We start from the raw sequence: 15,446 nt of genomic DNA on the forward strand, positions 1-15,446 counted from the left end.
TTTTGATGAGTAAATGACAAAGTTGACATGGCCTGATTTAAGGATGAAGCATGAGGATCTCGGACAAATGGAATTAATTATATATACGTTTTTAAGGTTTTTACAATGTGTTTTAACAATGTTATTAATGGATCTGTTTATATTGTTTTGTTTTTATGATTGTATTTTGGGCATTAAATTTTGCCAATTTTTGTAAGCCGCCCTGAGTCCCCTCGGGTGAGAAGGGCAGGGTATAAATGTTGTAAATAAATAAATAAATAGTTAATAATAATAATAAAACTTTATTTATACCCCACCACCATCTCCCCACGGGGACTCGGGGTGGCTCACGTGGGGCAAGGCCTGACCAGCACAATTTACAAAAACAACAGCATGAATACATTGAATGAACAATATACAAAAAATAAAAAAATAAAAAAATAAAACACAGTAAGATAATAAAACAAGAGTTAATGCAGCAGTAATAATATCAATTAAGTTAATTTGATCTTTCTTCAATATTGTGTGGTCTAGAGTTTGTCCTTTTAATCTAGAGTTATTGTTAATTGCTGCCAAATAAGCTTCAAGTAGCAGCAACGCTATGAAAGAGAAACCCCTTCGTCACTCTATTAAAATCTGCCAAAAGAAAGACTGTAACTTTCTTGAGTGAGTCTATCCACCTGCAGTGTAGTCTCCCTTTTTATCCTGCTGCTTTCCACCTTGCCAAGGATGATCATATTTGTTAAGAAGTCATGTCATCTCATGATGTGGTCCAACTATGATAGCCTCAGTTTATCATTTTGGCTTCTAGAGAGGGGCATAATTTGTTCATGGATGTCTTTTTTTGGTCATCTAAGGTATCTGTAGAACACCACATCACACCACATTTCAAATGAGGTTTTTTCCACTGTCTTGCACAACCATAAATATAAACTGGAAATGGTATGGCATATATTATGTTCTTGGTGCAATTCCTGGCTAACCCATGAAATCACCAGGTGGTCTTTTGTTCTCTTGCTAATCTCACCTTTGTGTATACAATATGGACCCCGCCCCCCTGCAAAATCTATGAGGTGAAGAACTGCTGTTATCCTTAAGAAAAGGACAAGCTTGAGCTAATTACCCAGGGACTTCAGTGATGTCATGGTTAGCTTAGCATGACTTAGTTGCTCTGTAGAAGGTGACTATCTACCCATTAAATACACGTTTTATGTCTCTTTTCCCCTTAGTTTGAAATCCAATGGATGCTGATTCATTGTGACCCTCAACGACCTCAAAGAGAAACTTGCAGTGAACTTACAGCCAGGAGCTCGGTAAGAAAGTCACTGAATACCAGTGCTTAATGCTTTTAGTACCTTTAGGGGAGAAATCCAAAATGTCTGAAAACATTGCCTTCCAAAAGCTATCCAGACAGAGATTGGAAGAAAACATACATATAATGGGATGAGCGTTCTCTCTGCCTGTTTTATTCACAGTATATTTGTGAATATATATATACACATAGTATTAGGAGGTGCACAGTACCATCTGCAGTGCAAAGAGTTAAAAATATTTGGTGTCATTCAATCCCTCCTTTCCCAGCCATCAGGTTTCCTCCAATTCCGCTACCTCCCCCCACTTCACTGCCATTCATTAGCAAAATAACTGTGTACCTATTCCAGACACTGATTTTCTACGACTTTTGGCAGACTCCTGGGGGGGATAGTGGGGGTGTACTTTTGCATCCTAAAATTCATCTGTGGCAGTCCACTGATTGATCGGAGAAGGTTTCTATGGCTAACTCTGCTCCAGGCAAGAAGTTTCCCTGCCTCCTAGGGGTTTTCCTGCAAGCCATTTGCCTTTGCTTGGCTCAAGTAAGTTTTGCCTCACTTTTCTCTTGGTTCTTTTCAGATAAGCCAGACAATTATCAAGGTAAGTTTGACTGGCAGACTTACTTGCAGATGTGAGGGAAGGGTAGATATGGCTATTTCTCCTTCTCACTATTCTTCTCTGCTTTTCTCTTCCTTCTTTTCTTGGCAGCATGCACAATTTTAATGTGGAAGGTTGTATAAGGAAACATATCAGAAGCTGCTGCTGAATGTTTTAAGACCATCAGCTGTTTCTACTGGGGAAAACAAAATGCTCATATTTATATCTGCATTTCATAATTATGTCAGTTTTATACTGTTCTAACCGGCATAGTTTAATGTTAAGGATGCCTGAGATTTGTAGTTTGGTAAAGTGCTTAGAATTTGCTGGTAAAGAACGTTAGCACTGCCCACAAAGAATTCTATGGATTGCACTACAGATCCCAAGATTCCACATGATGTAGCTATGGCAGTTAAACTGATATCAAACTGATATAACTGTGCAATGCAGATGCATATTTATATGGATCTTTGGTTTGATCCTGTAAGGCAGTTCTCATTTTCTGTACTTTGGTTGAATCTGGATTGCAAAGATACTATTTAGTCACATAAGAGGTAGAGAGCCGATGTGACCCTTGCTGTTAAATGACCTCATTTCAGGAGTAATTGTATCTCTGACCTGCGTGGTGGCTTGAATCCAGGTTTAATTGATATTGGGAATAAATAAACTGAAATCTTTTAAATTAGTCTCAAACCATTCAGTGGTTCTACTCTTAAATATGGTTACACTTGGATCCAGCCCACTTATCTTGTATGCCAAATGTTTGAACAATTTTCCCCTCCCTAAATCTAATACACTTGGTTCTTTGAGGGAAACCTTTAGTCCTGTAAAGTTATAAATGGTGTAGTGGTTTCAGTGTTGGACTAGAACTCTGGGAGGCCAGGCTTCAAATCCTTGCTCAGTCATGGAAACCCACAGGGTGAACTTGGGCAAGTCACACACTTTTGACCTCAGAGAAAGCATTGTTAGCCCTGCCCTTGTCCTATGGTGACTCTATAACCAAGAGATCCCCAAGAGCCCCCATCATGAGCTGCTTCTGAAAATGTTGCCAAGAAAAGTCCATGATATGTTGGCCTTGACATGAAGGCAAACAATAGCAATTGAAGTTATTCGTTCAGCTCTGATCCCTTTTTTTTGTTATAGTCACATATCCAAGATGAATGAACACAGATTAGATATCCCTTAAAGTAATTCTGTGATTACAGCAACTATTGGAGTGACAAAAGTTGGACTTCCAATTGTATTTTATGCATGCGATGGGGATTCTTGTCCATGTTAGTAATTGTGAGTTCAGAACCAAACATTCTGAGACAGTGGCCCATAGTGTATGGCATTAGGATGAATTAATTAAAGTTAGTTCATAGAAACTATTAACCAAATTTCCCATGGAATTCTGAAATCATTGAGACCAGAACCTCTAGAATTAGGATCTAAGATTCAAACCACTATACCACACTCATTTTCAGGTACGATGGAGTGGAAAAAGTCTTTTTTCATGGTTTTTACATAGAAATCAGACGTGTACTACGATGTCCTGGAGACTAACATTTATTTTGGCAAGCAACAGTTTATGCTACAGACTAAGATAGCTACTCTTCAATCTGAAGAAAAAAAAAATCTTTGAAAATGCTAGCTGTGTGAATTATTGCTAAAAGTAGACTTCTCACAGCCTGAAAGTGACTGGCAAATCAGTGCTCTTGAAAATACTTTCAGTGTCTGTGTAGCTCACCTTCTCTGCAAGAGGTATGAGGCTAGAAAAAGGAGCCTTGTGGAGGAGAGCATCATACAAAGACCTTATTGTGAAGTTAAACTTGCCTGGCAGTTGGAATTTGGTCATAAAAAACCAGAGAAAACAGTAGACTGTGTTGTAGAATTGGAGTGCCTTCCCCCAAAAATGTTTATGAAAAATGAATCATTTGCACACCTGGGGTTTTGCAAAAACGTAGTATTTTGGGATGGGTAGAGTAGCTCTTTTATAAAGAAAATTCTTCTAGAGCAAAAGTTTAGTTTAGGGCCGTATTGGGTTGTTGTTGTTGTTTTTTTTAAAAACAAAAACAAAGTGTGGTTATTGATGTCTCTCAGACTGTATGGGTATAATGTTGGTCCTAGTTAGTGAGCAAAGTACAGTTAACACTGGTGCTTATTTGCAGAGGTTGGTCTACTTCTTCTAAAAGATTGCTTATCGGTGATTAAGGAGGTTCTTGGGAGATTTAACCTGGGAATAATAATAATAATAACAACTTTATTTTTATACTCCGCCTCTATCTCCCCAAAGGGGACTCAGGGCGGCTTACAGGCCCGAACAAAAACAATAGCAAAATAAAACACAACAATAGACAAGAGACATGCACAATTATAAAAATTTAAACATTACCCAATAAAAACAAATGACAAAAACTGATAAAAAAAACATGGATTAAAACGGAGAGATTGTAAAAGTAGACTGAGTAAGGTGCACCATATAAATATTGTAAACACGAGGTGACATAAAGTGCTGCAAATTCTTGGAAGTGCAAATTAGGATGGGAGTAGACCCTATGTCTATATCAAGTTGACAAAGGTAAAAAGTGCTTTATTATGGCTTTATTTCATTTGGAAATTAGCCAAGTCATATAGGGGGACTTTCGTCCTTCAGAATTTGTGGGAATATTTAACACTGCCCTTCTCAGCTGCAGCTCTCTGTGGCACCACGTACATTGGACTAAAGCCAGTTGCAAGACCAGGGCTCTGTAGTCCAGAGGGGACCTAAATATTTTGAATCCAAGATGTACAGAATAGTTTGAGTTTCTACAGAGAGAAACTGCCCTTGTGCTGAGTATCTTCAATGCCAGAACCTTTCTGTAAATTTAAAAAAGGGAAAAAATTAAGCATAACTACCTGTGGTGCCTGGTGAAGTGTGCATGGAAGGGAGAGAAAGAACGAGAGAGAATAATGAGGAAGAGAGAAGTAGACAGAAGAGGGAGGGAGAGAAAGAGAGAAAACAAATATTGAGTAAGAAAGAATTGGGAAGGAGGGAGGGAAGAAGAGAGGAGGGAAAAGTGGGAGAGATGGGGTGAGTAAAACTGGGTGGAGGAATGGAGGATGAGAGCTAGAAAAGAATGCCACTGAGAGAAGCAGAGAGTTAGGTACTTATATCACACTATTCCGCTATAGCACTATACTCCACTTCAATTGTGATGGCAACATCCTGTGGAATTCTAGGGTTTGTACTTGAGGCCAAACATCTCTCTGGGTAAGAATTTTAAATACCTCTTCCTAAGTTACCATGGCAGCTGAAGTCGATAGTGTTATGAGACACACACACACACACACACACACAGAGAGGGAGAGAGGGAGGGAGGGGGAGAGAGAGAGAGAGAGAGAGAGAGAGAGAGAGAACATTACAGACAGCAGGACTAGGACCTGGATCTAGTTACTCGTTTCTATTAGAGCCGATGCACTTTTTTTCATGTCAGGAGTGACTTGAGAAACTGCAAGTTGCTTCTGGTATGAGAGAATTGGCCATCTGCAAGGATATTGCTCAGGGGACGTCCCAATATTTTAAATGTTTTTACCATCCTCGTGGGAGTCTTCTCTCATGTACCCGCATGGGGAGCTGGAGCTGATAGAGGGAGCTCATCAGCGTTGTCTCTGGGTTGGATTCCAACTGGCAACCTTCAAGTCAGCAACCCAATCTTCAAGTCTTCAGTCCTGTCAGCAGAAGGGTTTAACCCTCTGTGCTGATGCACTGAACTATATGAAATTGATCTAGGTTCAAAGGCATTGTGGTGCAGTACTTTGTGTGTCTGGTCTATGGCTCTAAGAGATCGGAATTGTCACTCAGCCATATAAACGCTCTGGGTATTATTGTTGCTGCTGGTGTTATGATATGCCTCCAAGTCAATTCTAACTTTGGTGACCCAATCCAGGGTTTTCTTGGCAAGATTCAGTCAGAGGAATTTTGCTATTGGCTTCACTTGTGGTCCTGAGCTAGTATGACCTTTCCCAACCCTTTCATTGGGTTTCATGGCTGAGCAGAGATTCAGATCTTGGTCTTTCAGAGTTCTAGTCTGGCACTCACTAAACCGCACGAGTTCTTGGCTGTTCTTACCAACAAAGACTAAGTGAGAGGAAAAATTCAGTCCTACTCCACTCACCACAGCTATACATATGCTGCTGGAGAGTTATGTCCACCCCCCAGGTGTGTCACAGGATATTAGTAAAGGATTTCAGGTCTAGGAAGCACCATGTTTTAATAGAAGAGGTATGGTTATTTGGAATATGGATGAAGGAAAGCTGAAATCTGGCCAAAGATGGTGTCATTCAGTGAGTTCCATGGTTTACCTTGACGTGTGGCTTTTAATGACTGTTGGAAAAAGTTATTTTTGTGGACTACATTTGCATGCTGTCTTAGGGATTCTGGGGGTTGTAATGCCAAAAAGCAATTTGCTAGGCTTTCACCGTTTCCCCCTTTCCTCTGGCATGATTTCTCCTCTTCCACTCTTTAAAGTGATCTTTTTGTTTCCTTGCCAGAGAGGCCCCCCAGGAGCGCAAGGCCCCCCTGGCCCCCCTGGCCCCCCTGGAGTTCCTGGCATTGATGGAATAGATGTAAGTGTATTTTGTGCACGACCTAGACTGCATAGTCAACCAAGGAGGAATTCTTCTGCATGGTTATACAATGGTGATGCTGTCCTTTCTGAGTATATTTAATATGGGACACTTGTGTTTGGCAGCTCTCTATGATGCCGTTAACCGGCTGTAAAAATTATTTACTGCCCTTCTGTGCCAAAAATCTTAGATGAGCATTCCAAGTCACGTCCTGCAGGGCCTACTAGGGGCATGAACTATACTTTATTTTTTGCATAAATTGTATTAGACACATAATGAGATCCTTCTAATTTGCAATAAGGTTTTAAATGCAATTATCACTTGTAATCTGCAAATTAAATTAAAGTAATTCAGTAATAATCCTGTCTACTAGCAATCCTAGCAATTAAGGCTTCTTCTGTTAATATATGTGTTAATCCTTTGTATGTGAAATTGCAAATGCTGTCTCAAGACTTAAAATCTATCCTATTTTACTGCTTCCCTCCACTATTTTTTAGGGAGATAGAGGACCTAATGGTCCACTGGGGCCTTTGGTAAGTAGCTGATCATGTTTGGCATGCTTTTCTTTTAAATTTTTAGCAAATGCATATATCTGCATATATCTACGGTCTTCATTTGTATGTGTCCAATAAATTCCTCCAGGGTCCAGATGGTGAGCCAGGGAAGCCGGGTGTCCCTGGATTGCCAGGAGTACCAGGAGCTGATGTGAGTAGAATTTTACTTCTTTTGCATTAAATCAGTGTTTTTCAGCCTTCCTAATGCCGTGACCCATTCATCATGTTGTGGTGACCCTCAATCATATATTTATTTTGTTGCTACTTCATAACTGTAATTTTGCTACTGTTAAGAATCATAATGTAAATATCTGATATGCAGGATGTATTGTCATTGTTACTTCTCTTTCTCCCTGGGATTCGGTCATGGAGGGGCACTCCACCCCTCTCTAAGCCCTGCCTTCCCCCCAGGCCTACCTCTCTAGGCCCCTCTACCTCACCTTCCCCCTTCTTACCACCTTCTCCTCCTATTCTTTCCTCTTCCCTCTTGGCTCCAAACTAAACCTCACCTTGTCACTCCCATCCCTCCAAAAATGGCAGAGAGAGCAGCAGGGATGGGGCTGAGTGACATCACCACCTCCCTCTGGAGAGGAAGAAGAGGCCTCTGGGAAATGAAGGGGGTGGGGAAAAAGTTAGCGGTGTCTCAGTTCCAAAGATCATCGGAAATATGTGTTTCCTAATGGTCTTAGGTGACTCCTGTGAAAGGCTTATTCGAGCCCCCAAAGGGGTCGCAACCCTCAGTTTGAGAACTACTGCATTAAACAGAATCTCTGTTCATGAGGTAGGTATTAGTCATCATAACATTGCACCAGAGAGATGCTTCCAAAGAGCAAAAAAATTCATAGGAGCAGCCTCATTGCTCCCAAAGCTACTTAAATAAGACAGAGATGTAATTTGCTGCATCCTAAGCTTTCCTGCTTGCTTCAAGAAGTCCATAAGAAGAGAAAAATAAATGCCAAGATAGAAAAAATGTCAGAAAATGATTACTGAGACTGGTCCATGCCAGGCTGGAGGGTAATGTCTCAACATTGGTTTGAGATGATACAGCACCTGGCACTTTATGTTATCTACATGAACTTTAGAACTATTTGTAAAGTGGGAGGAAGGCAATGTCCATAGGTGTGTTGTTATTCATTTTGTTTTTTCCAGCTACATGCAGGGGGAGGGCAGATTGCTTTTTCCATCCATTAACATTGAAACATCCTTAAATATGAAGGCTATTACAAGCACAATGGTGTAGTGGTGTGACCATTGGACCACAATTCTGGGTACCAGGGTTCATATCTCTTCTCAGCCATAAAACTTACTGGGTGACCTTAGGCACACTACACACACACAGCCTCAGAGGAAGCAATCCTTTTCTGTTCAGGATCTCCATAGGTCGGAAGTGACTCCAAGTCACATAGCAACAACAACAAACAAGCATAATGTGTGCATAATGGTGCCTTCCATGTCTTCCATGCAGCTTACTCGCAAGTACTTATTCATGGGATAGTTAGACTTCAGGCATCTTTTATTTTTCCCAGAGAGCTCAACATAAATAGCAGTCTTAATACAAATCTTTCTGCTTGGTCATTTGATCAATTTTGGTTGATAATTCCCGAGGAGATACAAATACATTGGAATCTTGGTAGTCCAGTTTTGCTCAATTATTTTCAGGGGGCATAACCTCTTTGTCCATTTTAGAGAGGGGGCATTATCTCTTTAGCTCCTCTTCTGGGGTTCATGCTGATCTATTTTTCATGGCCCTGCTCAGTAATTTTAAACAATATCCTTACAGTGGCCTAGTTTGTTTCAAACCAATCCCTCTGCATCCACATCCACAGATAAACATGAATGCAATATTTCTATGTTTGGAAGCATATTTGCCTGTGTTTTATGAACATTATTCCAAACCAGCTAAGAGAAGGCACCATTTATCACAATAGCCACTTGTTTGTTCTCAAGCTGAGTGGCGTTTTTATACTCTCCAGCTGCCCCAATCATCTAGAAATAACATTTTATTAATCAGGAGATAATTTCAATCACTGTCTTAAGAAAAAGTTTGTACTATACTTGCATAACAGACCTTTGTTGATTGTCAGGGCTACTCTCTGAGAACCAAGCAAGCATACCGGAATGCATGCTGTCTAATCTGCTCAAGCCCTTTGGAAAGCAATTAAAATCAGGCTAGTTCAGAGGAACCCTTGCTCCAAAAAGACTGCATGAAATTAGTGGCAGCCTGTAGGATGACTGAGTCCTACTTCCAATCTGGTTTATTTTGAGCTGCAAGAACAGGGATGTAGCTATTGGGGGCAGGTGGATCACAATGATTGTATTGCCCTATCTGATTTTTTTAGTGTGTCCGGTGACATTTTTCTTGAGTGTAGACATCCAAAGGGCAGAGGGCAGGCAAGTTACCAAAGAAATGCAAACACATCAATTATATGACCACAACTAGATGGTCAGTTTTCAATATTTCACATCTACAATGCTAAAAGATTGAGGACTGAATGAAAATTTCAGTGGTGTTGGAGGAACTATAGGCCACCCAAGATTCATTTCTGAAGAGGGAGCAGGCAACCAGGTACTTTGACTGGCTTCTCCTTGCTTTTTGGTGGCTCCTGAATTCTGTCCAAAAACCTCTGGAGCACATCACACCATTTCCTCCTGCTTCTCAATTTACCCATTGAGAGTTCTGATGCTCTTAGCACAGATTTCTCAGAAAGTGAAGGTATGCATAATGTTAATGCATTGATAGGTTGGACACCAAGAGATCTTTTGGCACAGGACAAAGCATTAATATATCTAAAAATAAACATGAGAGTAATAAGTTAGCAACAAAAGGTGAGCAAATACCTTTAGACAACTTGTAGCGCTCATCAAGAGACGAATGGACTGTGATCATACAAAAAACTAAAGCTTCTAGTCTGTGCCAAGCCTGGCTTCCTTTCTCTGACCAAACACAAGTCCTAAAGAAAGAAATATTACAAAAGCCAAAGACATGTAGACAAACATCTGACAGGAAAGATGCATATGGAAACTACACATATATCAATATAGGGCGATGGTCAATTATAAGCATGTAAGATATAGAACATTAGCCAACTAAAAAACAACATGCAAGCACTGAATGAAAGTATAACAAATCTGACAAAAATAATCAGTAAGATTTCATTAGCTTTGTGCTTAGTTCTAATTTTTTTTATTTCCTAACCTGCCACTTTATTGACCATTTGTGTCCTGGCTTCTGATTTAGGCCCCTTCTACACTGCTATATAATCCAGTTTATCAAAGCAGATAATCCACATTATCTGCTTTGAACTGAATTACAGTAGAGTCTCACTTATCCAACATAAACGGGCCAGCAGAATGTTTATAAGCGAATATGTTGGATAATAAGGAGGCATTAAGGAAAAGCCTATTAAACATCAAATTAGGTTATGATTTTACAAATTAAGCACCAAAACATCATGTTATACAACAAATTTGACAGAAAAAGTAGTTCAATACACAGTAATGCTATGTAGTAATTACTGTATTTACGAATTTAGTACCAAAATATCACGATGTATTGAAAACATTGACTACAAAAATGCGTTGGATAATCCAGAACATTGGATAAGCGAGTGTTGGATAAGTGAGACTCTACTGTATTTAAGTCTACACTGCCATACAATCCAGTTAAACCAGATAATCTGGATTTTATATGGCAGTGTAGAAAGGGCCTTAGAAGCACAACATGAAATAACCTAAGATATTGCGCAAGTATTAGTTTTAGAGATTTGATTCTAGAAAGTATTTTACACATTTATTTGCAATATTGTTAATGCCACTTTCTTAGGATTGGATCCAAAGTATTACGTTTAATTGAATGACTGAAGACGTAAATTGTATTAGATGAAGGAAGCTTTTAGATCCAAGCCTAGGAATACATGCAGAATCCGAGTTACAAACGTCCGACTTACAAATGACTTACAGTTAAGTACGGGGGTAAGACAACAGGAAATGAGATAAATTTATCCCTAGGCAGGGGAATTCACACCTGGAAGAGTTGTCATGGGGAAAAGGAGTCTCCACTGAAGCTTTTTCTCCAATCCTTGTTTCCAGGACAAGCCAAAATTTTCAAAATCCAATGATCACAGATACAGAAAGTGAGATGAAATATTCTGAACAAGAGCACAGACAGCAAAACAAACACCGCAGCGGTGTTAACCTTTCCTATGCTATCCAAAGCATGTGTGTGTGAGAGCGTGTACACACACAAACACACATACACACCTCTGAAGTTACACTTTTAAAATGTACATGTTCCAACTAACATACAAATTCAATTTAAGAACAAGCCTACAAAACCTATCTTGTTCATTACTTTGAGATTGCCTATAATCTTATTTTGTTTTCCTTTAGTATTGCAGTAACATTTGGTTAATCTAGTTTTGCCATTTTATAAACAGATATTTCCAGTAAACAAAATTACATTTTATGGTCCTAAAATGTTTTGTCATATTTCTTTAGGGGTTGACAGGCCCTGATGGATCACCAGGCTCAGCTGGCCCAAAAGGACAAAAGGTAAAGATTAAAACTCACTATTGGATCCCCCCCCCTTCCCAATTTCTTATGTCCAGGGCCCTTTTATGATACTCAAATAAAATAAAACAGTACCCTTTGATTCAGGATTCTTAGATCTATGTAAATCTACGCAAAATTTTCATCTCCTCAAAAGGCATTGGTTTTGTTCACACATCATTATACTTTGAACCTATAAAATAATATACATTTATATATTGCAGGGTGAACCTGGATTGCCTGGAGGCCGTGGACTTCCTGTAAGTGACAGATTTTTACATGCTATTTGCTTAGAAATCAATACTATGGATTGCTGCTTGCTACAACGGTAAAAAATGGAGGTTGTCTTTTATAATCAATGAGAAAAGTTACAATTTGTCTAAAATAGTGCAAAAAATATATAGAAGTCCCATTTTCAGCAGAGAGCAGGTTTAATTTTTTCTTATCCTTTGTAACTCAACATTAAGGGATAGCCTTGGAAAACAAGTCTCTTTCATGGTTAAAAATATTACTTAGATTGACCCAACAGAAGGTAAATAGCCAAAGGTCCATGGATGGGGTTTCACATTTGCAGTAGATCATTTATCTTACCTTCACTTCTTTTTCTTGCCACAGCATCTCATAGAGATAGAGATAGAGATATAGAGATATGTAGACACAAAAAGCTGCTTTCACTGGTTGGGAATTTCTTCCAAATGGACATTCAGCTCTACATAGAGGCTGTATCATACTATCCAATATACCACATATGCAAACTAGGACACATGTGGCCAGGGAACATCAGTGTGGCCAAAATGGGAAAAGTGAATAATGAGAAAGGATAAACAACTAAATGGAAGCTGCAATTGTTTGCTTTTGCGGGAAAAGGCAGGACAGAGAGAGAGAGGGGAGGGGATCAAATGGACATCCCTCATCCAGAATGACTAAATCTGAAATATTCTGAAATTAAAAACTATCCACATGGGTGAATGAGATAGTGAAACCTTTGCTTTCCATTGATGGTGCAGTGCACACAAATTTTGTTTCATGCACAAAATTATTAAAAACACAGTGTGTAAAATCACTTCCAGGCAATGCATATGAAACAAAAATCAGTTTCATGTTTAGACTTCAGACTCCTCTCCATGATATTTCATTATTTATTTATTTACCACATTTATACCCTGCCCTTCTCACCCCAAAGAGGACTCTGAGAGGCCTTATAGTAGGCAACAAGTCAATGCCACACAAATACATCTAATAGATAAAAAATACATTAAAATCCAAAAAGTTCAAAACATCAAACATTAGACATTAAAACAGTTAATTAAGTCCATGTAGTCCAAAACTGTAATCCAGAGCCATTCCATTCATCATTGCACTATTTTGTATTCACTTATTGCACTGTTTGAAAATTACTGACCAAAGGCTTGGTCCCATAGCCACATTTTTAGTTTTTTTCTGAAGGCCAGGAGGGAGGGAGCTGATCTAATTTTGCTGAGGAGGGAGTTCCATAGATGAGGGGCCACCACTGAGAAGGCCCTATCTCTCGTCCCCACCAACCTCACCTGTGAAGGAGATGAGACCCAGAGCAGGGCCTCCTCAGATGATCTTAACCTCCAAGGAGGGAGATACGTTTGGACAGGTAAGCTGGGCCTATATCCAGCAACAACTATTTCAAAATATATGCCCCCCTCAAACCCAGAAAACATACTTGATCCTAAGCCTTTTGGATAAGTATACTATGTCCAGGTTGAATCTGTTAATGCAAGTTGGGAAACAGGTTCAAATCCCTACTCTCAGCCTAATCTATTTTACAAGATTCTGATAAAGATAAAGCTGCCATCTTCATAACTACTGCAGCTGCCACCATCACCATTGTTATTATTTAACAAAATAATACTTTCAAGGTGGCTTGCAAGAAATATTCATATCATAAATTTTAGAAGAGACCAAGCAATATATGTGTGGTTATAAGGAAGCAAACTTTACTTAGATAACTACAGGCAAACCCTAGCTTACTTGTTTAAAACTTTTCCACGTATCACACCAGCATTATTTCTGGAACACTGTTTGTCTTCAAAAATTAGAGGCTATGTGAAGCTAAACCTAAATAGGAAAGCATGTGATTACTGTGAGACAAATACTGAAGACAGCAGTTAACTATAATACTACATACAGTTTTCTTTACCCATAATAAAAGCAAATTGCTGTCGTCCTGAGAAGAGGTAAAGTTAAGATGGCTGAGAAGAAGGTTTGTGCAGATGTTGGTTTCCCAGTGGAGTTATTTACCTGAGCATGTGGTGAATGATTGCTCAGAATAACTTGCAATAGCTGGCAATTTCAGCCAACTGAACAGAGAAAAGTCACCTTGATGCTTTCTTTTCTTCCACAGCAATGTTAAACATACAAAGGGAAAGGGTGCAGTATAACTTCTTTAAAAGAGATCTATTTGAGTCTATGAACCATTACATCAGCAATATTTTAGGATAGACCAAAATAGTCCCTCTTAAAGTACAGCACACCACCCTAACATATGGTGCTGATAGATAGCTCAATGCATCCTTGCTGAAAAGACAGCAAGGCAAGAACAATGGATATCTGCAAAGAGCAACAATGGTTGCATAGTGACATTGTGTGTTACAAGGCACAAAATGGTGTTGCTGAGGGAGAGAAAGCCCATAGTTTGATAAAACTAGGGCTTACTCTGCTAACTATACTCATGGAGTCAACTTGGCCATCACACAGAGATATATGTTGACACAAATCTGCATGCTCGATATACAACCTCATTCTGTTAGAGGGATCTTTACAGAACTGTGGAAATGGCTTGCCAATTGGCCCCTCCTTGCTCGCCTCAGATGCAACTGTGGAAATGGCTTGCTTGGTATCCAATGATTGATCAATCCTGGAAGATTGATCTAGGAATATGCTATACCACAGCGACATGGCGTAAATCAGCTGATTATTGTTTCTGGTATGGAACTGAAAATTAGGAAAATATTTTATTTACTGTTAAGAGTAGGAGAGGAATAGTAGATAAAATCTATGGGGCAGAGTAACATTAGACAAAGTCTGCTGGAAAAGTAGCTGCTAACACAGAAAAAATTAAATTAAGTGCAATCTTAACTCTTGCCTAATGTTAGAATATGTTGGAATGCTGCCAGATTGGTAGGGGAGATCCAATTGTGGAGCAGCATGTCTGTGGGCATAAGAGCATCATTAATACAGTTTCGGCTGGCATAGGCACTGATGAGGCATTTTCAGAGGGACTCAGGGCAGCTGTGTTTTCTGTGAAGTTGTGTTTAAAAAAATAAACTGAATCTTTAAGGCATGAAGATTCATGGGTGAGTATCCTATTAGTGCCTTACACACAATGCACACCTTGTGGAGGGACATTGGAGTGTGTCCTGGGTTGCACATTTGCCATTCAACAAAAGGATTTATAGCACTGCCAATGTGTAACTCCAAATGTGGAGAATTATGGTGCACAACTGTAATGCAAGATGTTAGCCATCTCCAAGTATGTCTGTTTGTCTGTACCATAAAGGCTGTGGCTAGGTGAAGGATTGGCCCTTTTTGTCATGAATACTTTTTGAACTTTAAAAATGTTCTTTAATCCATTTTCAATGAGACAGAGTACATCAAGCACTTTCAGAGAAAGAAGTAGATATAAAACCAGTACTGGGTTTATAATAGCTATATTGGTTACATAGACAAAGAGGAAACATCACATATACTCCCAACATTCACTCACATACATTTATCATTCATACTCACTGTCCCTCTCCATTCAGGTCTGCTGCTGAAGAAGAAAGGCGGGTGGACTCTGACACACAATTGAAAAGGAAAAGCATCTCTTATGTAGAGCTTTTGGTTATCCATTATTTG

At 39.3% G+C, this 15,446-nt stretch overlaps 1 protein-coding gene and 1 long non-coding RNA gene across 4 annotated transcripts in view; one reads left to right on the plus strand and one right to left on the minus strand.

The window, feature by feature from the left end:
- col9a1 (collagen type IX alpha 1 chain) overlaps positions 1–15,446 on the plus strand; it is a 121,876-nt gene that overhangs the window by 29,654 nt on the left and 76,776 nt on the right. The window contains exons 6-12 of one of the 2 annotated variants that reach the window (XM_062982121.1): positions 1,209–1,292; positions 1,870–1,890; positions 6,400–6,474; positions 6,972–7,007; positions 7,117–7,179; positions 11,526–11,579; positions 11,801–11,836. In XM_062982121.1, the coding sequence (XP_062838191.1) occupies positions 1,209–1,292; positions 1,870–1,890; positions 6,400–6,474; positions 6,972–7,007; positions 7,117–7,179; positions 11,526–11,579; positions 11,801–11,836 (369 nt within the window). The remainder of the gene's footprint in view (positions 1–1,208; positions 1,293–1,869; positions 1,891–6,399; positions 6,475–6,971; positions 7,008–7,116; positions 7,180–11,525; positions 11,580–11,800; positions 11,837–15,446) is intronic. The other variant, XM_062982125.1, reaches the window with a different exon arrangement.
- Positions 1–15,446, minus strand: part of LOC134299395 (uncharacterized) — a 31,133-nt gene that overhangs the window by 15,385 nt on the left and 302 nt on the right. Inside the window, exons 2-3 of one of the 2 annotated variants that reach the window (XR_010006595.1) lie at positions 13,578–13,664; positions 9,867–9,979 (exon numbers count right to left, since the gene is read on the minus strand). This is a non-coding gene — a long non-coding RNA (uncharacterized LOC134299395). The remainder of the gene's footprint in view (positions 1–9,866; positions 9,980–13,577; positions 13,665–15,446) is intronic. The other variant, XR_010006594.1, reaches the window with a different exon arrangement.

The sequence above is a fragment of the Anolis carolinensis genome, chromosome 1 (assembly GCF_035594765.1).
Source record: "Anolis carolinensis isolate JA03-04 chromosome 1, rAnoCar3.1.pri, whole genome shotgun sequence".
In the NCBI taxonomy this organism is placed as follows: domain Eukaryota; kingdom Metazoa; phylum Chordata; class Lepidosauria; order Squamata; family Dactyloidae; genus Anolis; species Anolis carolinensis.